Raw genomic sequence first — 22,909 nt, 5'->3', positions numbered from 1 at the left:
GTTCTCACCCATCCATAGAGACCAAGATCATGGATCTCATAGATGTGGACTCCGACCCCCCCGAGAGCTAAACAAACTATCTCATAAACTTTCAGAAACCAGAGAACGTCTCATTGAATGAATCTCGAACAGCTCTAGCTGCTCTAGGACAGTGTGGCAGCACCACACACACCTGAGGCAACTTTGGCAGCTGCCTCTAAACCTTATGGCAAGAAAGGCAGCGAGGCAACAAAGGCAGCCGGCTCTAAACAGTGTGGCAACAAAGGAGCTGCCTTTACACATCAGTGCAGAGTCTATGGATCTGCCAGTCAGGAGCCCTATGAGCTACAGCTGCCACTGAAGAACCTCCATCAGATCCAGCTGCCACTCCAGAGCCTCCATAAAAAACAGCTGCCACTCCAGAGCCTCCATGATAAACAGCTGCCACGACGTGAGCTGCCTGACTGCAGCGTGAGAGGTAACTTCACAGGTGAGGGGGGGGGGGGGGTCCAGTGTGTAACCAGGTGTGATTATTGATTTGATGAAGTGTTATTGTTATGATAAACAGGTGGGACTGTTGATGAACTGATGACGTGTGACTGAAGAGGGGATATGGATTATTGGTTTCACTCTTTTCTCAGATGAAGTCACTTCTCACTCTCACATTACATAAACAAAACCAGCGTCCTCCTCCCATTGGTCCGCTCGGCTGTCACTCACAGGCTGCATTGCATCACTCTCCACACACTCGCCCCTGATTGGCCGCCCCCTCTGGTCGCCGCCGCCCCCTGGCCTCTGATTGGCTGAGCCCTGACATTGCCGTACAAGGTAAAAGAGATTTCGCAATCCTCGGCTCTCCATGTTCCAAACAAAAACAGACCTCGCTCCGCCGCTCGGAATCGAACCCACGACCGAACCCCCCCCCACTTCCCGCGCTGTGACGGATGGTTCGGACCCGCCGCGGCCCCGTGAAGGTAAGAGGCCGAGGAGAGGGTCCCGGGGGTCGGCAGCAGGCGGCTAGCACAGGCGGAGGGGGGGTTAGCATCGGGAGCTAGCTAGCTGGCTAGCTGCCCGGCTCCGACACCACGCAGTGTGTGTGTCCGAGTGGAAACGAGACGCGTGTGTGTGTGTGTTTCAGACCGAAGAGACTCGGTGTTCACCCGTCAATCATCCGTCAATCATCCGTCAATCATCTGTCACTCATCTGTCACTCATCGCTCCGCCGCCGCCGTTAAAAGTTCACTAAACTCTCCCGGAAACAGAACCCCTGGCCCGGCTCGGCTCGGGTCGAGGTGCCGGAGCTCCCCGGGCTCCTCGGCTCGGTCCGCCCGGGTCTCAGGCGTCTCACCCGGGCGGAGGGTGGCTCTGATCCCCGCTGGACTCCGGAGTTCCCCTCCCAGCACAAAGAGCCGCCGCGATGATGCAACAGCAGGCAACAGCCGGAGCTCCGCTGTTTCACCCGGAGCGATTTCCCCTGCGCACCGCTGACTGGCTGCATGGCAACGCGCCGACCAATCACAGCGCCGCTGCTAATTGGACGTGCGGAATAGAAAACCCCAATTACCGCGTCACTTGAGAGGGGGGTGGGGTGGGGGGGGGGGGTTGAGTGATGGATCCAGGTCACAGGAGAACCTGCAGAACCGACTGTGGGTTCTCACTGGTTCTTACAGAACACTCAGCTGGTCAGGTTCTTAGTGCTGGAACCAGTGTGTCATAAACCAGTCACCAGCAAAGATCATAGCGTGTTCTGATCGTTAACGTGTTCTGATCCTTAACGTGTTCTGATCGTTAACGTGTTCTGATCGTTAACGTGTTCTGATCGTTAGCGTGTTCTGATCCTTAACGTGTTCTGATCCTTAACGTGTTCTGATCCTTAACGTGTTCTGATCGTTAACGTGTTCTGATCCTTAACGTGTTCTGATTGGACGATAAATGATCTGTTTTTCTAGATCTTCTCTGGTCTTGATCACCACTCGGAGCTCTTTACAGAACAGCTTGTCACACACACATTCATACAGTGCGTCTATGATTGATGACGTCACATAATCTGGAGATGTTGCATTTTCCAGTTACCATAGTAACGGTTGAGAGTCCCTCCATTTTTTTAAACGAGATGAAACAGAAAAACGTCATATTCAATTGCAAACGTCAATTAATAGAAGATGATCAGTTGTTAGCGATTACGTTCCTATTGATCAGATAGTGACATGTGACCAGTGACCTCTTGATCATGTGACTCTTGCTGAAACTAAATCTCTAAACCAACAGAAGTGATTGTTTGTGTAAGAAAATCACAAAAAGTTCACAAATTGAAACTCAGACACACAGAGCTCAGGTGTTTCCACTGAGGACGATAACGACCTGGAGCTTATGACCTGAGAGTTGATTTTTGAAGAGTGTGATTTATATTCCTGTCGTTAACCTTCTCCCTCCCTCGTCCTCCAGGTTCTCGTGAGGCCAACAAACTGCTTCCTGTTTCTTCTCTCCACCTGAGGGCGACTGAGAGAGCGCCACCTGCAGGCAACACATCCAGACCCGCCAGCCGTCGCAGGCCGATCTAACCACATCTGATCCCCAACGCCGTGAGGTCATCAGAGACAGACCCGGGTCCCCCAGCTCGTCCCCCCTCCCCCCGCTCCAGCAAGATGAAGAAGCCCCATGCAGACAAGGACAGCGACGAGTACCGCCAGCGCCGCGAGCGCAACAACCTGGCGGTGAAGAAGAGCCGCATGCGCAGCAAGCAGAAGGCCATGGACACGCAGCAGCGGGTCAACGAGCTGAAGGAGGAGAACGAGCGGCTGGAGGCCAAGATCAAGCTGCTGAGCAAAGAGCTGAGCGTGCTCAAAGACCTCTTCCTGGAGCACGCCCACAACCTGGCCGACAACGTGCACCCGCCGCCGCCGCCGGGCGGAGACGGCCCCAGCCCCGCCCCCAACGGCACCTCCACCAATGGGCAGTGAGGAGGGTCGGAGGGACGTTTGATATCTGGAGCTTTTTTCTGGGGACTTTGGAAACATGGCCGCACGTCTTCTTCTTCACTGCTCGTCTTTGTTAGAATTGAACCACACCCACCCCTCACCCCCCACCCCCCCTTCGCCCTTTAACCACACATCTTCCAAAACGTTGGTCTCTCTCTCACGTTCCCTCTGGGGAAATATTTCCCAGCTGAAGACGTGATGAGAGATAATGAGGATCCAGAAACAAACAGACCCATGAATATTTTAACATTAATTTATTGGACTCTTGACTAAAAGGCTTTTATTGTGAAAGACAGCAGCAGCTTGTGTTAATTGGACATTTTCTTCCAATTAAAATGAATTGCTGGGAAGTGAGTTCAGTGACAGAAGGAGAAGCTCCTCCCCCACAACAGACTGAGAGTGTGGGAGGAGCTAAACCGACTGATTGTGAGAAGACGTGAACTCGTATGAACGGAGACTTCGTCCAATCAGAACTCACCAGCAACCGAAGCACTTCCTTCCTGTGCTTCCTCCTCCCGGCGTCTCGTTTCCATGCCGACGGGCGGATGACGGAGATGATTTAAAATCTTAAATTCCTTTTTTTAGGTTGTATATTTTTCTCTTTTCTTTTTAGAAATGTCTCGTTGGAAATACCTGATGAGATTTTTAAGGTTGTTCACTACATGATGAGATTTAAGGGACAATTCAGCTTTTTACAGTTTGTTCTTTTTACACTCATAAAAATTAAAAAGACATTTTTTGATACTCGCTAACGGATGAGGATGAATGTGTGAAAAAATAAAAACAGCAGAATTGTCCTTTATGAGCAGAACAGAGCAGGTGTGACTTGAGTGAGACGCAGGATGGGGCGTGTTTGATTTGAGAACCGGGGTCACCTGTCCTATGTGGAGCTGATGCACCTGCAGCAGTGCATCCTGGGAAAACTGTCGTCACTTTGGATCCGATTGTTTTGTGACGTCATCACATCGCATATTAATTATTTACATCATCAAAGAATCAGCTGATTGTTTTCCTGATCAATCGTTTGTTTAGAGAAATGTTTTAGTCACATGATCAGTTCTGATGAGTCATCTCGACCTCCGATGAACGGCCTCTGTCGACTTCCTGTGGACGTCACGTGATCGCAGCTGTTACCATGGTTACCGTTCTTTCAAGATTTTTCAGATTAAAAATGAGATGAAACAGAAAAAACATCAGAGTGAACAAAGTTTTATTCTAATTAACAAACGATGATCGATGGTCTGTGAGACAGTTTGAATGGATCTGATGAACACGTCAGGTGTGTTCGTCCGACCCGGCCACGCCCTGCTCGCCATGTGGGGGGGGGGGTGGTCCCGCTCCAGACGCCTGTGTGTGTTCACTGTGTGTGTTTAGTGTGTGTTTGTGGTGCTGGGCGGATCCAGACACCTCGAGCCGCAGCTTTAATTAAATCCAGGTTTAAACCGGGCCGGGTCGTTAACGAGGTCTGAGCAGATCCGGACATGCCCCCCCCCCCACCGCGCCCGTCAGCACACCGCGAAGGGGCGTGGCCTCGGCGTGTTGTTATCGGACTTAATAATTATGTGAGCTTTGTGCGGGTGTGGAGTGTTTTCCCTGGGATTTGTCTGTCAGGAGCTGCTCCTCCTGAGCCGCCCCCCCGCTCTAACGTTCCCACAGCGTTCCCTCGACCACGTGAACGTTCGGTTGTGAACCTGTTCCCTCACAGGGGGGGGGCCGACACAGGGGGGGGGGGTCCGGCTGCAGGGTCCAACGCTTTCATCTCCATCCTCAGTTTCTTCAGTTTGCTTCTAAAGTCAAACCTGCGGCAGATCAATCAGAAAATATTGATATTTAATATTTTCAGTTCACCTCTGACGTGCTGATCAGAGAAATCCTGTTAAATTCAGTGAGATTAATATTATATTAATAAAGTTATTTAAAAAATATATATATATATATAAAAATGACCAAAACAAGAAAAGAAAATGTAAATGTTCCCGTTTTTACAGATGAACTGTGAAAGTGACACAAACCCGATGTTTATTGTGTGACATGTTTTAACGTAGTGGAAAGTTCACAAAGATTTTAAACATTTAAATAAACGTTACCGTGAGTCAGCTGATCTGTTTGTGATCAGGAACGTTGTGGGAACGTTTCCTCACGAAGCTCCGCCTCCGTCTCTGTTTCTGTCGTTAGAGTTTTCTACTTTTCTTCTGAACAGCAGCATGTTTCTAGAGAAGTCTGCATGGGGGGGGTGGAGGGGGGGGGGCAGATGAATCATCTGAATGGCCGTTGGATTTGATTCAATAGGAAACAGATCAGATCTGTTGTGTTCAGGTCTGAATGTTGCTGGGCAGCATTTCTGTCACTCAGCGTTTTTGTATCACGAGCAGCGAAAATTAAAAAAAACTGATGAAAAATTAAATCACGTGTTTGTTTTTATTTAAAATGTGATTTCAAATTTTTTTTATTAAGATTCATGAAGTAAAAACAGCGAGATTAGAAAATGAGATCTGCCTCTTTGACAGAATCTTCTAAAGTGAATGAGCTCCTTCAAACATCTTCATCAAGTTTACTAATCAACGCAAAGCAGAGAACATGTTGTTGACTGAAAACTGTTTCCATCAGACCTTATTGTGGTTGTGTGTCTGTGTTGTGTAGTTGTGTGTTAAACTCATGTACCCACTGAGAATGTTGTTTTTTAAATGTGCAGTTCAGACTTTAACAGTTTCTTTAAAAGAGGTTTTGGCTTCTTTACGTTTGTTCTGTTTTTACTCAGATTCGTTGTTAAAAATGAACTTGTGTAAAAAATGAGACACACACACTCACTCTCACACACACTCACTCTCACACGCACACACACTCACACACACACACACTCTCACAGACACACACACCCACAGAGGCTGAGTAATGTTACTGATAACTGGGGCTTAGCAGAACATTAATATCACATTCAGCTCTTCTGGCCAGAAACACCTTCGCACGCCCTCAGCCTGACCCTCTCTCCCACAGGTACCAGGGAGAGAGAGAGAGAGGGGGGGTGGGGCTGATATCAGGAGCCAATCAGAGCGGCCGATCACGTTGATGACATGACATGGCGTCTCACGAGCGCAAGCGGGCTGCTTTAGCTTTCTTTGTCAACTGTCGACACACGAGGTTCCACACTGTCGTATTCTGGTGAAACTAATGTGTGTGTGTCTGTCTGTGTGTGTGTGTCTCAGTGTGTGTGTGTGTGTCTCAGTGTGTGTGTGTGTGTGTCTAATCTCAGTAATTTCACCTGTGAGAGGTTAAAAGCTGATGTTCCAGTTTCGGGAGACGGATGATGACACGCCTCCACATGCCGAGGCAGCGAGCGGCGGTTATTTTTAGACGCTGACGTGACACCGAGGGTAATTATGGGAACAATGGGAGGAGGTGGGAGGAGCCTGGGAGGAGCGTGGGCGGGAACACGAGCCCTGTGTCAGGCGGAGACGCTTGACTCCTCGCCAGAGAACAAGCCGCTGACACGCTCGCTCCGGCTGACGACCTTTGACCTTTGAGCTTCAGAGGAAAAGTCCCAGCTTCCTTTATTGGCCTCAGACGATGATGATGTCATATCCTGTCAATCATTCACCGTCACCACGTCCGTGTCTGGTTGTCAAGGCCGACCGGTCGGGCTGCACCTTCACTGTTTGATAACCGTTTATCAATCATGAGGCCTTATCTGAACACACACACACACACGTAGCCTACGCACACACACACACACACACACACACACACACACTCACACGCACACGCACACACACTCACACACACACACATAACCACACACACACACACACACGCACGTAGCCTACACACACACACACACACACACGTAGCCTACACACACACACACACACACACACGTACGTACTCAGTGAGGACACTCATTGGCAGAACCCTAACCTTGACCTTCCAAACTAAATGCCTAACTTATCCTAAACCTAATTCTAACCCTCAAACAGACCAGGAGCTGAACCTGAACCAGGAGCTGGACCAGGAGTTGAACCAGGACCAGGAGCTGAACCACGACCAGGAGCTGAACCAGGAGCTGGACCAGGAACTGGACCAGGAGCTTAAACTGGAACTGAACCAGGACCAGGAGCTGGACCAGGACCAGGACCAGGAGCTGGACCAGGAGCTGGACCAGGAGCTGAACCAGGAGCTGAACCAGGAGCTGAACCTGGACCAGGATCTAGACCAGGAGCTGGACCAGGAGCTGGACCAGGACCAGGAGCTGGACCAGGAGCTGAACCAGGAGTTGAACCACGAACAGGAGCTGGACCAGGAACTGGAGCAGGAGCTTAAACTGGAACTGAACCACGACCAGGAGCTGGACCAGGAGCTGGACCAGGAGCTGGACCAGGACCAGGAGCTGGACCAGGAGCTGAAGCAGGAGCTGAACCAGGACAGCAGATCCTGTCGGACTCTAGTCAGACTCTCCACACTCCAACGAGTCAACCCACATCAAGTCATCAGGCAAATGAATGTCTGACATTTACACCTACACACACAAACACACAAACTACTACAGTAACACAACAGCACACACACACACCTCAATAGACAGACTCTCAAGAAAAATGTATATTTTTAATGCAACAGCACAACCTCAGACTTTTATTTTGAAAAGAACTTTACCTTTTATTTTACTTGCTAACATGTAAGGTGTGTGTGTGTTTGTGTGTCTCTCTGTGTGTGTGTGTGTGTGTGTGTGTGTGTGTGTGTGTGTGTGTGTGTGTGTGTGTGTGTGTGTGTGAGAACAGTGACCTCCTTCTTCCCACGATGCTTTGCTCTCTCTCACTGACCAGATGCGTGGACGTGTTCAAACATAAACTTGAGCGATGGCTTCGTCGTCCGTCGCCAAGATGCGTTTGTTTAAAATCCAAAATCCACCTCCTCCGAGAAGCTGGCAGCCGCTTCACACACACACACACACACACACACACACACACACACACACACACACATCTGGAAAACATGTTCTGCTCTTGTTTCCCCTGTTTTCTTCTTCAGCATCTGACAGAGAGAAGCCACCGAACGATGTCCACCACAAAGACACACACACACGCACACACACACACACACACACACACACACACACTGACAGGAAACAGTTTCTGACCTTTAACCCGTAAACAGCCGTGGTCACAACCCGCTGGCGTTTACTCAACATTTACGTTAATTGTGGAAATACAGTTTGCATCTCGTCCTATCCTGCAGCTCCCCTAGTGTTTGTGTCATGAAACTACAGCAGCTGCTTTAGGCCTGATTTATACGACTTTGTATTATTTTAAACGGACATGCTCTAATATTGTAATAAACTGGGCCAGTAGGTGGCGATAATGTCTAGGTCCACGATCTGTCGGGTATCAGAAAGGAACGCTGGTGTCACTGTTCGATGCCGACGACTGTGAACGTCGGTGATGTGCTGCAGTGAAGCTACATGTAGCTGCTAACGTGTAATTAGCTGGTGTGACGTAAACTGTGACGTCATCGTTTCACAAAATCTGGACTTTTGAAGTTATTTGTAAAAATCTGGACGGACGCTCAAACACGAGGGAACTGTTAATTATTTATACATATTTACAACAATATGTATGGACAAGGGGTCCCATATAAAATTATGTTTTTACATCTTCAGTAGGAACCAATGAGTGACACAGAGAGGGGACGTTAGACTGTGACGGACACACTGAAAAACAGCAGCACATCTGGATTCATCAGAACATCTGCTCATTGTCCAGCAGAGATCCTGATGGAGACAGATGTTCTGCTCGACCTGAGAAATCCTCAACTCAACCTTCTGCTTCACACGAGATCCTCGACTTCAGACGTCTCACTCCTTCTCGTTTTAGTCTTTGATTTTACAATTATCACCGTTATGGAAACGCATGATGTCATCAATGATGTCATCAACGACAGCTGTGACGGCCTCAGTACGAGTAACATTCATCACACGCACCCACCCGAGGGTTAGGTGACCTTTGACCTCCTGAGTGTGAGAAGACTGAACCGACCCGGATCAGGATCTGGTTTAGACTCGAGACCTCTTCTCACTTAACGTTGTTCAGACCATCGGAGAAGCTGATTGGACGTAGACATTCCTCAGAGGGAGGAGCTTTATCTGGTAGTCTTCGTCTGTTACTTCCTGCTAAACTTCCACATCCGGTTTCCTGTTTTATTTTGAAATTTCTAACTCATCAGTCATTTTGGCTTCCAGTCTCATGATCATTCACACCTGCCCCTGCAGCTCCTGTCGGTCCAACCTGTGGATTTACATCTTCCTCGCTCCTCTTCCTCGTCTGTTTTATCTTTCATCTGTTGTTGTTATTTTATCTAACGACTTCCTGTGAAAACTGAGTTTCTCTACATTACAACCTCGCTCCTCACTCCTCTTCCTCGCTCTTCCTCCTCAGTGCTCGCTCCTCTTCCTCACTCTTCCTCCTCAGTGCTGACTCCTCTTCCTCGCTTGGTTCATGAACATGTTTCTGGTTAAATCTGTTGGTACACGATGTGAAGCAGGAGAAGAAGAGTCCTGCGTCGGGTTCCAGAGTTTGACTGAGTTTGTGTTTGGACTCGATCACAGTTTGACGGATGAGTCTCTCTGTTGGTCGAACACAGAGAAACCTCTGGAGGGTCAGAGGACGTGTTTGCTGAGGAGGAGGAGGAGGAGGAAGAGGAGGAAGAGGAGGAGGAGGAGGAGGAGGAGGAAGAGGAGGAGGAAGAGGAGGCCGAAGGTGAAACTGTTTATACCGAGGATCGATCAAACGGCCGCGGTTCGGAGGAAACTGTCAAACTTCCAGATATCTGTAAGCAATCAGGAGCCGTGTGATTGACAGGTTCAGGCTTCGCTTGTCAGGATGAATTAGAGCGGGAATAGAGTCTCCTGTGTTTCTGATTGATGGCGGAGGGCGACCCCGGCGCTGGGAGCTTGGCAGCGCCGCTCTCCACGCCGCTGATTTATTCCAGGTTTCACAAGTAATAAACAAGACAAACGCTCGGAGCCGAGCTGATCCGACGCTGGATGAGCTACAGCGATGGGAATGTTCTGTCGTGCTGAGCGAGATCCCGGAGACATGTGCTCTTCATCTCCTCCTCCGACCCCCCCCCCCCCCCCCCGAGCCGAGGCCGAGGCCGCTGCCGCTGCAGGTCGTCTGTCCTCAGGACGTCCAATATGTCCCTCTGTCCCCTCCTCCTCCAGTGGGACTCTGCATCTCAAACTGGTTCCGTTCAGGTTCAGGATTCTTAGAACCTCGGTGTCACAAAACACAAGGAAACAATCTGAAGATGGTGGATTACATGATAACCTGTGACTGTGTGTGTGTGTGTGTGTGTGTGTGTGTGTGTGTGTGTGTGTGTGTCTGTGCTTTAAGGTCTTGTTGAAATAAGACTTTAGATTTTAACCTCATGAGTCCAATATTCATCTGTGCACATTTTCTAATCTGATATTTTTTAAAGTTGACATCATCTCGGTTCCTGTGAGTGAGTCCAAATTAAATCAGCTCATGTTTTCTTTTCAAACGACGCATGAATATTTTCCTTCAGTGGGATTTCTTCTTCTGCTCGAAGCTTCGTCTTCGTTTAAATCTAATTTATTAGATTCACACTCTGAGACAGTTTGAGTCCAGAGACGTTTCCTTCCTCCTCCTCCGGCCTCCAGGAGCTGGATCAGATCATCAGAGTTCGATTCAGTGGGAAGTGTTTGAGTCGAGTCTGAATCTGTGGAGATTAGAATCAACCAGTGAATCATTTAGTTTCCAGAGAATCAGTCGCACACATTTAATCTGAGAATCTGGGACTGAAGTCAAATGGAGTCATACCATATTCTGTTTGCAGAATGATTTAAGTTTTGGATTCTGTTTTGTAGAATGAGGCCTAATGAAATAATGAAAATGTTAAATGGGAGAGGACCAGGGATCGATCCGTGGGGAACGCCACACATCACGTTGCTCTGGTCAGATTTATCATCCTGTGGTTGTAACCAGTGCAGGTCCAGTCCCTCCACGTGTTCCTGACATATTATATTCACAATATCATGAGTTCACTGTAACCTTGACCTTTGACCTCTCAAGGGACGACTGGTGACAATTTGCAGAATATCTCTAAGGGCAGATTGACATAATATTAGACGACAAACTCCACCCTGACCTTCGACCTTTGTCCACAGAAATCTACTCAATTCATCCTAGGGACCTCATACTGCCTCTGGCCACTAGGTGTCGCTGGTCTGAAGGACTAATTAAATAGTTCCTGTTCCAGAGAAATGACTTGAATCACTTTACCACGTTGAGTGAGAGTCCGGCCTAGCTGAATCCAGCTCACGACTGGAACCTCCTGTGACTCTTGTCTGTTTGCAGCGCGGCCGACGCCCTGGTCTGCTGCCTCGTGTGAATAATTAATCAGAGTAAACAGAGGCGGGGCGGGGGGGTGAAGCTCTGGCTGCTCCTCAGGTCCTGTTCCATTCAGATCTGTGCAGTCTAAATATTAACCTGCAGATAGCGTCTCAATGACCTGGGTACACACACAGAGCCGGTCAGGCCGAGGCTTGGTGAGTCCTGTGATCTGTGTCACAGTCGTTTCCAGATCTGAGAGGACAGAACGTCTTTACACAGCGATAAAGAGACACCGGCCTGTTTCTGTCTCTCTCTCTGTCTCACCTGGCAGCAGGTAGACTCAAGTAGACTCAAGTAGACTCAAGTGGATTCAGGTAGACTCAAGTGGATTCAGGTAGACTCAAGGGGATTCAGTTGGGTTCAGATAAACTCACATAGACTCAGATAAACTCACCTAGACTCGGGTAGATTCAAGTAGACTCAAGTGGATTCATGTAGGCTCAAGTAGACTCAAGTGGATTCAGGTAGACTCAGGTGGATTCAGGTAGATTCAGATAGACTCGGGTAGACTCAAGTGGATTCATGTGGATTCAGATAGACTCAAGTAGACTCAAATGGATTCATATAGACTCATGTAGAATCAGATAAACTCAGGTAGACTCAAGTGGATTCATGTGGATTCAAGTGGACTCAAGTAGACTCAAGTGGATTCAGGTAGACTCAGAAAGACTCATGTAGACTAAAGTAGATTCAAATAAACTCAAGTGGATTCAGGTAAACTCACGCAGACTCATGTAGACTCAAGTGGATTCAAGTAGATTCAGATAAACTCACGTAGACTCAGGTAGACTTATGTAGACACAAGTGGATTCAGGTAGTCTGAGGTAGACTCACGTAGACTCAAGTGGATTCAGGTAGACTCAGATAAACTCACGTAGACTCAGATAAACTCAAGTGGACTCAGGTAGACTCATGTAGACTCAAGTGGATTCAGGTAAACTTATGTAGACTCAAGTGGTTTCAGGTAGTCTGAGGTGGACTCACGTAGACTCAAGTGGATTCAGGTAGACTCAAGTGGATTCAGGTAGACTCATGTAGACTCAAGTGGATTCAAGTAGACTCAGATAAACTCAAGAGGATTCAGGTAGACTCAGGTGGACTCAGGTAGACTCAAGTGGATTCAGGTAGACTCAAGTGGACTCAGGTAGTCTGAGGTGGATCTGTGTATATGAACCGACGCCGTAGTAAGAAGCAAGAGACACTATAGTTTCTAAACTTCTCCTCAGTTCTCCTGCAGCTGATCGGAGATTATTCCTGAACCGGAGCCGGGCAGAGAACTCTCTTTTTAACCAACGAAGAAGAAATCTGTCACCACTCGTGTCAACATTTGGAGTCATCGGGTTCACGATGCTGCAGCTGCCTCACCTCTGTACAGCAGAGACCAGTGGCCCCCCCGGCTGAGTGGGGGGGGATAAACGACTGCCCTGGGACCTTTGAGCAACGCTGGAAGTGTGGCGTCCTCGTGTCCTCATTCCTCTCCACCCGCCTGTCTGCGGAGGGGTCACTGCAGCTGGGGCCGGCGTCCCTGACGAGTCAGCAGATGGACGCCGGTCGGGGGGGACTGGGGGAAGCTGCTCCTTCTCTCTGATTGGCTCACGCTCACTAACTTTTAGTTTTTACCGCTCGGTTCACACAGGTGAGCGGCGGCTCTGATCACCTCCACGCCGCCGCCACGTCACCAGCGCAGGAGCCGAGATGTATTCACTTCCTGTCTCAGACTCGCTGTCATTGACCTCGTGCAGAGTTCAGCTTCAAACTTTGACCCAACAAACAAATTCTCCGACATTCGTCTGGATCCAAAACCAGTGAAACAAACTAATCTGTGAAATACATAGAAAACCAGCGAGTGTAAATAAAGATGGAAGACATGACGGCTTCTTAAAGGGAAGAGAAACCAAACTCCGCCTCCTCCAGGTTAGCAGACGGGAAATGAACCAAACCAAAAAATCAAATTAGATGTTAAATTAATGTTTCCAAAAGTTGGTTTCTGTCATTTCAGGTTCTTATCAGCGGATGTATGCTAATTGTCTGTATATACTGTCAAGTCTGAAAAGGCTTCATGAGTTAATAACACATTTTTAAAGTTCATTAATGTTAAGTTATTATTCTTAGTGTGGTAAAGGTCACAGAGGGAACCGCCCCCTCCCGTCCAGACGCCCTGGTCACGTCTGCTCGTTAAACCAGACGTGACAGCGTTTATGAATCCAGCTGCTCAAAGGTTTCTGGTTTTATTTGATCACAAATTAGAGAGAGAACAGAACAGATCTGATCCTGAGAGATAAAACCGATCTGAGTGTCACCTCGGCCTCGTCTTATCTCCCCTGGCAGACCAGAGCTGCGATACGCTGTCACCGAGCGCACTCTGTGACCTTTGACATCATTAAACTCAGTCGCTTTATGACCCGTCTGCTCGTAAAGACACTTTTCATTCACGCGGCGGCGGCTGGAGCGGAGGTGACAGTCGGACACGTCGGAGGCATCGAGAGAAACACGCTCACAAACTGCAGATTCTACTAAACTGTTGCATGTTAACTTCCTCATGTTCCAGGTTTAGGGAAATTATCTGTTTACAGATTAAAGCTCTGGGGGTTTTCAGCAGTGAGAAGAACACACGTCATCTCAGGACAATCTGACTAAAGTGAACTCAGAGAGAATCAGAGAAACTGGAGCAGCTGGAACCTGGAGTCACATGGTCGGCTGGAATCTGATTGGCCACCGATGAGTCTCTTCATCGTGGACAGAACCAGGAGATCAGAGAAAAGTGCTTCATGAATAAAGTTATTATCATTGAGACACTTTGTTCAGCAGAACTCCCATCTGCTTACATGGAGGAGGCGGGACAAATGAGCTATACTGCAGCCAGCCACCAGGGGGCGAATCAGATGATTTAAGCCGTTATGTCGTCCATCTTTATATTTACAGTCCATGTTCTGACCATAAACAGTAACACAGGCTAACGTTACGTTCCGATGCTTTTCTACATCCGGACGTGTTAAAGACAAAGTGTTTGGTGCAGGTGACGTCTGGGAGGAGACAGCGCCATCTAGTGGAGGAGCGAAGATAGAGATGTCTCAATGTTCTACCAGACGGAACAAAGACGTTAAATTACTTTGGTTCATTCAGACGAGCACAGAGCTTCTCTGGATGATGACTTCAGGTTTACACTTCATGTGTGGAAGCAGCTGACACACACACACACACACACACACACACGCACACACACACACACACACACACACACACACACACACACTCTACCTCTCCAGCTGACCTGCACGCCCTCAGGCAGTGGGTGGAGTCCTGACGCCACTGATCTAATTATTCCGCCCGGTATCCGGAGAGTGACTCTAATCACCTGACGACAGATTCATCACACCCTAGGATCACAGCGCTGCACGGAGTATTCTAATAATCAATAAACCATCTATTATCTATAACTGTGTGTGTGTGTGTGTGTGTGTGTGTGTGTGTGTGTGTGTGTGTGTGAAGACGTCAGTGACTCTGATTTAACAGAGAAACCTTATTAAGTTACAGACTCATTTGCTGTTAATCCTCAGTGATCATGAAGTCAGATTATGAGCATTTGTATCATCCACACACAACGATGATACTTGACTAAGTAAAGATGTGTGTGTGTGTGTGTGTGTGTGTGTGTGTGTGTGTGTGTGTGTGTGTGTGTGTGTGTGTGTGTGTGTGCGGCCTCTGGATTCCCGTTTTCCGGCCTAACCACCATCTCACCCTATTGTCACCTTCCAGTTCTCACACTGATCCTGAGCTCAGAGAACAGTTCATGTATCTGATGACCCGCTGAGGGAAGTGACATCAGAGCGTTTCCTGCGTGCAGACGCTCGGTGGCGTCTCTTCTTCTTCTTCTCCTCCCTCAGACCTCGGGCGCCACACCGAGCCCCAGAGGAAGCTTCCACCTCCTGAAGGCTCCTGGACTCTGGGGCTCAGGTTCGGTGCTGGAGCTCCACGCCGCAGCGTTCTGGTGCCAGAGCGTTGGAAGGGAGCAGAGGTTTATTCGTGTCGGGGGGGTGGGGGGGGCGGGGGGGGGCTGTCAGAGAGGATTTAGAGCATCATGGGAGTTCGGCAGTGAACGAGGAAGCTCGTGAATCACGAGGCGACGCCCTCCACGCTGAGCTGCGTTAAATTAAGACAAGACCGTGGAGAGTGAAATACAAAAACTGAAACAGTGTGTGAGCGTGAGGGGGCGTGGCCTCTGACCTGCGGACAAGGCTCTGGTGCTGTCACGGTGAATTATGGGAAATTTTGTTTCCAGCGATTCTGAATAGAACTAGAGAAATCTTCACCTTCATAAGAACGAGACAACGGAAGATTCACTTCAACGTCTCAAAACAATAAAATCCGTTTTCTGAGCCGAGTTTTCCCAAAAGCATCGTAACACACGACGTGTTTAGAGATGAGAAGAAGATGATGAGTGCCTCCTGGAGCTCAGAGCAGCCGGGCGCCGCTCGCTTGTTATCGTTCTGGGATCTTCTCACTGCCTCCTCCATGTTAGCAGATGGGACATGGACCAAACTACAGATCTAAGTAGATGTTGAATATAAGTTTGTCAAAGATGGTTTCTGTCATATCAGGTCGTTCTTATCTCACTGATGTTTGTTCAAGTTTCTGATCAGTTTGGTTTTAATAAGTTATAACAAGCTGAGACTCACTATGGGCGGGACCTGGATCCCACAGCTCCACTCTGAGTGTCTCAGTTCAGACTTTAAACTTTGTTGAAACTCTCTTTTCTGCACCACCGGCCTCCTCTGAGGTCAGGTCGGGTCAAACATCACGATGATGGAGAAAGGGAAGAGCACGTTTAAAAAAGATGAGGTAAAAGAGAAGAGGGAAGGAGATAAAGAAAAGAAGGTCTCCGAGTTATCAGCTGCGTCACAAGTTCCTTCACTCTTCAATCCCAGAGAAACAAGCACAGTTTGACCTTCAGTGACGAGCCCAAGGTCACGGAGCCGGAAAGAGACGAGAAGTTCAAATCCTCTCATTCACACCTGAATCCAGTCAGGTGTGAATCACAGAATGAAGGTTACAAGTTCATTTACCGACTGTATGAACCCAGCTGCCCTCACACACACACACATACACTCACAAACACACACACACACACACACACACACACACACACACACTCACAAACACACACACACACACAAACACACACAAACACACAAACAAGCACACGTCTCCAGAGGTGAGCCCCTATTCAACCCTATGAACAAATGTCTGTCACCACAACATGATGAATTAAATTACACACACGCACATCATTAATCACTGTCGCTCCTGGTGTGCGTTGGTGCCAGTGGAGCTGCACTTACGTTGCATCACCAGGTTTTGAATATCCTCCTGCTCGATGGAGCGTGAAGGCAGCGAGCACGCCACGCCACATCGGGCCGCTTGGCGTGCTGCACGGAGGAGGAGGAGGAGGAGGAGGCGCCCGGGGAAGCAGCAGGCCGCTTGAGCAACAGGAGCGAGCCGATTGGGCCGGCTGCCACCCTTCACCCAGTTGGTCTGCTCCCTGATTGGACGAGGGATGTGGGGGGAAGGTGGCCGCCCCCCCCCCCCCCCCACTGAGCGGCGGCCCACAGAGACTGGTCACATGATCTGCTGCTGGGACCATCAGCTCCGGACCCGTGGAACCATCTGTCCATCAGCGTGCTGCTCTTTGCTCTTGTTACAGCAGGAGCTGCGCTAACTTCCTGCGGAGGTTCTTAACGAGCAGTCGCTTCTCACACCTGAGACACGCCCACCGTAGACACGCCCACCGGAGACACGCCCTCTGGTTCCTCCCTCAGGGCCGTTACACCAGGGGAGGTTAAACATGCAGATGTCTGGGGCCCTCAGGTTGCTTTATGCATGGGGCCCCAGAGTCTGATGAGATGTTCCTGATAACAGAATAGATTCTCACAAGGTTGGTGGAGGAGGGGGCGTGAACCTTCCGACTGACGACAGGTGACCACGAGGATCAGGACGTAAACACGCGTTGGATCACATGACACGTTCGTCCTTCATGAATCTGCTTCTGATTTGAGTCTGTTTGAATCTGAGGATCTGACTCTGAAGCTCCAGACGTCCTGCTGGTCAGGTGAGGACATTACAGGTGAGAAGAGGGAACATGAGTTTCACTGCAAGCGTCTGATCCTAACTCCACCCGCCCCTCCTCCGCTGCAGACAGAGCGAAACAAACACACCCAATCTGCACAAGGTGGGAAAACCTGAAGGCGGCGGGAAGCGTGCTGCAGCTCGTCAGCCCCCCCCCCTCTCATCTTATCATGATGTGACGAACATAAACATATCCCATAAATACTTCACTGACATGTCGTCCCCACCTCCTCTACCCCCCCACCCACACCTGTCTGTCTGTTGCTTTCTGACGAGCTCCAGCTCCGGGTCGACCTCGCCGCCCGAGAGCAGCCGGGTGCAAAACGCCACCGACCAGGGAGCGTCTGGCCACGCCTCCGCCGGCTGAGACTCCGCCCACAGTGACCAGGTTGTTCTTCATCACCTCATCACCATGTCTTAATATTCTGTTACCTCCTCTCTGATTGGCTGACAGGTGTCGGAGCTCATCACATGATGAAAGCAGACGTCTCACAGGTCTGAAGAACGTTGGTTCTAAATCCAGTTGCAGAGTTTTGGACGATGTGGAGTCGTTGCAGCATCTTGTGGGTTAAACTCTAAGGATGGCGTTTCACTAATCAATACAGGAAGTGACCACGGCGTGTTCTAGAGACCAAAAGGAAACTGATCAGTTTTAAACCAAAGCTTTTGACCTTGGAGCAGATTTAACCTGATAATGTCAAATATTAAAGGAGGGAGTGGATCTTGAGTTCTTTCTTTTCCATTTCTCTGGTTCTTTCCTTTCCATTTCTCTGGAGAAAGGTTGAAAGTCTGGAAACAGAAGATGTGTGAACTCCGAGGCTCGTTTGAAGACTGACGTCACGTTGTCTCCTTCCTGCTTCCTCACGTTCCTGCAGCAGGTCACTGATTGTTGGTCATCACTAGTCGTTGGTGGTGTTTTCAACCCACTGATTCCGGACCCGGTTCTCTGCTGGTCCAGGTCTGGTTCTCTGCTGGTCCAGGTCTGCAGGATTCTGCTCTGCTTCAAGGATTCGATGTGAGCTGAAAACCACAGCACTGAGACCAGAGTTGACCCCCGGGGTCTGTGAATCACAGCCTGATCCCTGGGGTGGGGGGGGGGGTGATCCACCAGGAGCCCGACACCAGCTGAGCTCAGGCACAGTGTGTTTACCATAATAACACTAATGTCTCAAAATCAAGGTGCTGGTGATTTATATGTAGGGTTGCAAAATGCTGTTAATATTCAAAGTTGGAAACTTTCCATGGGAATTAACGGGAATTAACAGGAATTACCGGGAATAAACTGGAAATGTTGTGGGTAATTTATACTAACTGTATTAACCTTGTCATATACAGACATAAATATAAACATTTTGTTTTGTCATTGGCTGATTTGAGCCCTGAGGAAACTTTGGGCACTTGACTATATGCTTCTGCATCGTTGTGTCATTCTTAACATAGGTCTTTGCACAGTATTTGTAAATGTACACAGCCTTTCCTTCTACATTGGATGAGGTGAAATGTCTCCACACATGAGATAGTGCACATGACATTGTTCTGTAGAATAAGATGAGAAAAAAGTTTGTAAAAAAACACTAATGCAATGCCAGAGATATAAATAGTTAGCCAAACAATTGGAATCGTCTGTAAACATATTTTACAATTGATGGATACATGAATGGAAATAGTCTAGATGAACAGATGAACAATCCTCAATCAGCATGCTAATATATTTTCCCCAGTAATATCATGGAAACTTACCTGACTAGTCCTGCACTCTACAGCAGGCCTCAATAGCCCTGCTGTAGAGTGAAGGATGCTGGGAGTTATCTGTGCATGTGATGGAGGAATGCACAGTGGAGGTTTTTTTTCAAAATTCCCCAAATTCCCAAGCTAAACTTCCCATGGAAAGTTTCCGGGATTTACCAGAAAGTTTCCGCCCATTTGCAACCCTATTTATAAGTGATTAAATGTTTTTCCTTGCGCTTTGAAAACAACCCAGCGCACCTGCAGGATGACGCGGAGCCGCCGGTGAGAGGCTCCTCTGCTCGGTGCTGGGTTGTGTTGAATCAGTAATGCTGCAGATGACAGAGCTGCTGTCTGTCACCAGCTGTTGTTTCAAACCTGCAGCCAGAGCATTCCTGGCCTCCGAGCAGCGGCAGGTCCACACTCATCATGAAGCTGCAGTTTCTGTGTGTGTCTGTGTGTGTGTGTGTGTGTGTGTGTGTGTGTGCAGTTTCTCATTCCATTGTGTTTTCGGTGCAGGTTGGACCAGATCTGATCAGACACACAGAGGTGTGAACGCTCCACAGTGTCACGCTGGAAAAATAGTTCTCTATGGTTCAGCAGCAGCAGGTTGTAAAGCATCTGTCAGTCACACACACACTGGAAATTCCAACTGTGATGCACACAGACACACACACACACACACACACACACACACAGACACACACACAGACACACACAGGTATGACAGTGGCATGCAGACACACTCACACGTAAAGGAAAGCAGAGATGTTTTGTGTTTCCTTCTGCGTCACAGTGATCATGTGACTCACAGCAACAGGAGCTGATCACAGTCGATTCAGCTGCTTTTATTTTGAAGGAACAGGAGCTGATCACAGTCAATTCAGCTGCTTTTATTTTGAAGGAACAGGAGCTGATCTGTTAGAACTGTGGCCTCTGTGGGTGAGGCGGGGGTGGTCATGAGGAGCGGGAGATGATGGAGATTCATCTGGACGAATTGAGAGAAAGACGGTTCTACATACCTTCATCATCCCATCAGTTGTGTCGGTGCTGTGACCTCTGACCCCTGACCTCTAATGCTCACTAGATCCTTCAGAGAATTGTTGAACGAAGGCGTGGCCTCTGAAGACCGAGTCGTCCAGGAAGCTGAGCTGAAATGAGACTGATTTCCTGTTTGTTCCCCCCCGACCTCCTCCAGTCTTCATGAGCTCTCTTCAAACTTTCTATGACTTCCTCTCCTACACCCTTACCTCCTCGTCTCCTCTCCTACACTCTTACCTCCTCGTCTCCTCTCCTACACTCTTACCTCCTCGTCTCCTCTCCTACACTCTTACCTCCTCGTCGCCTCTCCTACACTCTTACCTCCTTGTCTCCTCTCCTACACTCTTACCTCCTCGTCTCCTCTCCTCCACCCTTACCTCCTCGTCTCCTCTCCTACACTCTTACCTCCTCGTCTCCTCTCCTACACTCTTACCTCCTCGTCTCCTCTCCTCGTCCCTTACCTCCTCGTCTCCTGTACAGTGGTGTTATCACAACTGACTGGGGAATCAGCGCCACCTACTGATGGAAATGAGCAGAAGAACCTTTGGATGAATCTGACCTTTGACCTCAGCACCTCTCCTGCCTGAAGGAGACATGTCCAAGTGGTGAAGGAAACAAGGTCACATCCTAGGACACTCGATGCTGATGCTGACCAGAGGAAATACAAACACGCTGAACTGATGGAACCACGTGTTATGAACGTGTGAGTTGATAGAAAGCGACAGTGAAACCGTGGCGTCCCCCGGGGGGGCGTGTGGTCACCAGTTCCCGGGCTGTGGTTGAACTGGTGGCGTCCCAGTGTGAGTTACGGTCCAGCCGGGTGGAGCTTAGAGCACGAGAGCGAGGGCGGCCAAATGAAAACAGCTGCAAACGTTCACGCTGTCAAAACCCTGGGACGCACTCAGAACCCGTAACCGTGGCAACCATGGCTCGCAGCAGCGCCACTGAATCGTCATGAATCATCGAGTCGCTTCAGGCCGCGGCCAAAAGAAAATCACACCCAGGTCTCACCTCAGAGGTCAGAGGTCAGCGACGGGTCGACGTCATGTGACGGAGCAGCGCCCCCTGAAGACGAGGGGCGGGGCTACAGACTCCCAGGGTTCATATTAAACTTATTAAAATACATAAATATAACTGATAAAAACTCAACAGCGGGAGGGAGTTTGTTTACTTCTCCATCGGTTCATTGATGTGGTCACTGATTGGCTGCTGAGAGCATGGTGGGTGTGGCCTGATGTGTCACTGCTCACTGTCATCATGACTGATTGATTGATTGGCAACAAGAGGAAAACAACCATTAATGTGTGTGTGTGTGTGTGTGTGTGTGTGTGTGTGTGTGTGTGTGTGTGTGTGTATGTGTGTGTGTGTGTGTGTGTGTGTGTTTGTGTGTGTCTAAATCTGTTTACTGAGTCTATACATTTTTTAAGTTTATAAATATTAAAGATAAAAATTCCCTTTAAAGTTCAGGGTTAGTAAATAGATTTATAATAAATATAAGATTAATTTAAGTCCAGGCAATTCGTGAGACACAAGTGTGTGTGTGTGTGTGTGTGTGTGTGTGTGTGTGTGTGTGTGTGTGTGTGTGTGTGTGTGTGTGTGTGTTTCAGCTTGTTTCGTCACTTTTCTTACGCAATCCTGCTGCAATAGTCCAGGCTCCAAATATAGAGAAACAGCACCACCTGCTGGATCAAATACAAACTGTTACATTGGTGCTCACTCAAATATGTTCATGGTACGAACGTTTACCATTTGAAAACACACAACCACACTCACACACGCACACACAAACACACACACATGAAGGAAGATCTCAGGACAAACTTCAGAGAAACAAAATGTTAACGATGAAAAACAGATTTACTGCAAAATCTGTAAAAAAAATAAAGGAATTTGAATGTTTGAGGATAAAACGATTGAATGTGATTTATGTTTAAATTCATCTGATCTGCAGTAAAATGTTTGTTTTCTTCTCGTTGTCAAAGTCAAACTGTTGCTCTCAGGTCAGCAGGAGGTTTCTGATCAGAGTCTAACAAAACATCTGGTTCTATAATGGAAATCGATTTGAATTCAACCCTGAGGAAAAATTTCTAAAATTCACGTGGACACGAATAAACAGATGAGGCTTCAGACGAGTGAAGGTCTGAGAGTCGATCACAGAGAATCGGAGACGTGTTCTCTGATTGATTCTCTGTGATCGACTCTCAGACCTTCAGTCCGAGAACACGTCTGTTCTTCTTCTGTTTGCACAGGAACTGTTTCATTACAGGTTTTATTAAAGTAGAACATTCCACAGACACCGTGAAGGCAGATTGATGAGATGAGACATGATGACGCTTTAATATTCAAACACACCTATGTCTGATTCAATATGACAATTTAAGTTTAATAAATCAAATCCACAAATGGTAATGAAATCATATGACATCCAGCTTTTTAACTTTTCTAAGTTTTGTTTGTATCTTTCCATTTCTACGGTGGTTTTTCTGAACATCGGCGGTGACTGCAGTGGGCCTTATCAACAAGGCCCGGGACCCCCCCCCCACCTGACTCGGACTTTTATTCCACCCCCACACCTCTAGGATGTGTTAAATTAACACATTATATCATATCATATTATATTATACTGCACTACATCGCATATTGCAATATGACACTGTTAAC

General features: G+C 48.3%; 1 protein-coding gene across 1 annotated transcript; it reads left to right on the top strand.

Annotated features, from left to right (window-relative positions):
- Nucleotides 1-828: 828 nt before the first annotated feature.
- cebpg (CCAAT enhancer binding protein gamma) lies at nucleotides 829-3,772 on the top strand. The gene is made up of 2 exons (XM_061067613.1): nucleotides 829-953; nucleotides 2,425-3,772. Exon 2 carries the CDS (start codon nucleotides 2,625-2,627, stop codon nucleotides 2,937-2,939), a length of 315 nt encoding a protein of 104 aa, XP_060923596.1. The 5' UTR covers nucleotides 829-953; nucleotides 2,425-2,624; the 3' UTR covers nucleotides 2,940-3,772.
- Nucleotides 3,773-22,909: the final 19,137 nt, after the last annotated feature.

This window comes from Limanda limanda, chromosome 3 (genome assembly GCF_963576545.1).
Source record: "Limanda limanda chromosome 3, fLimLim1.1, whole genome shotgun sequence".
Classification (NCBI taxonomy): Eukaryota; Metazoa; Chordata; class Actinopteri; order Pleuronectiformes; family Pleuronectidae; genus Limanda; species Limanda limanda.
The sequence above is the reverse complement of the archived record's forward strand: the minus strand, read 5'-3'. Positions and strand labels throughout refer to the sequence as shown.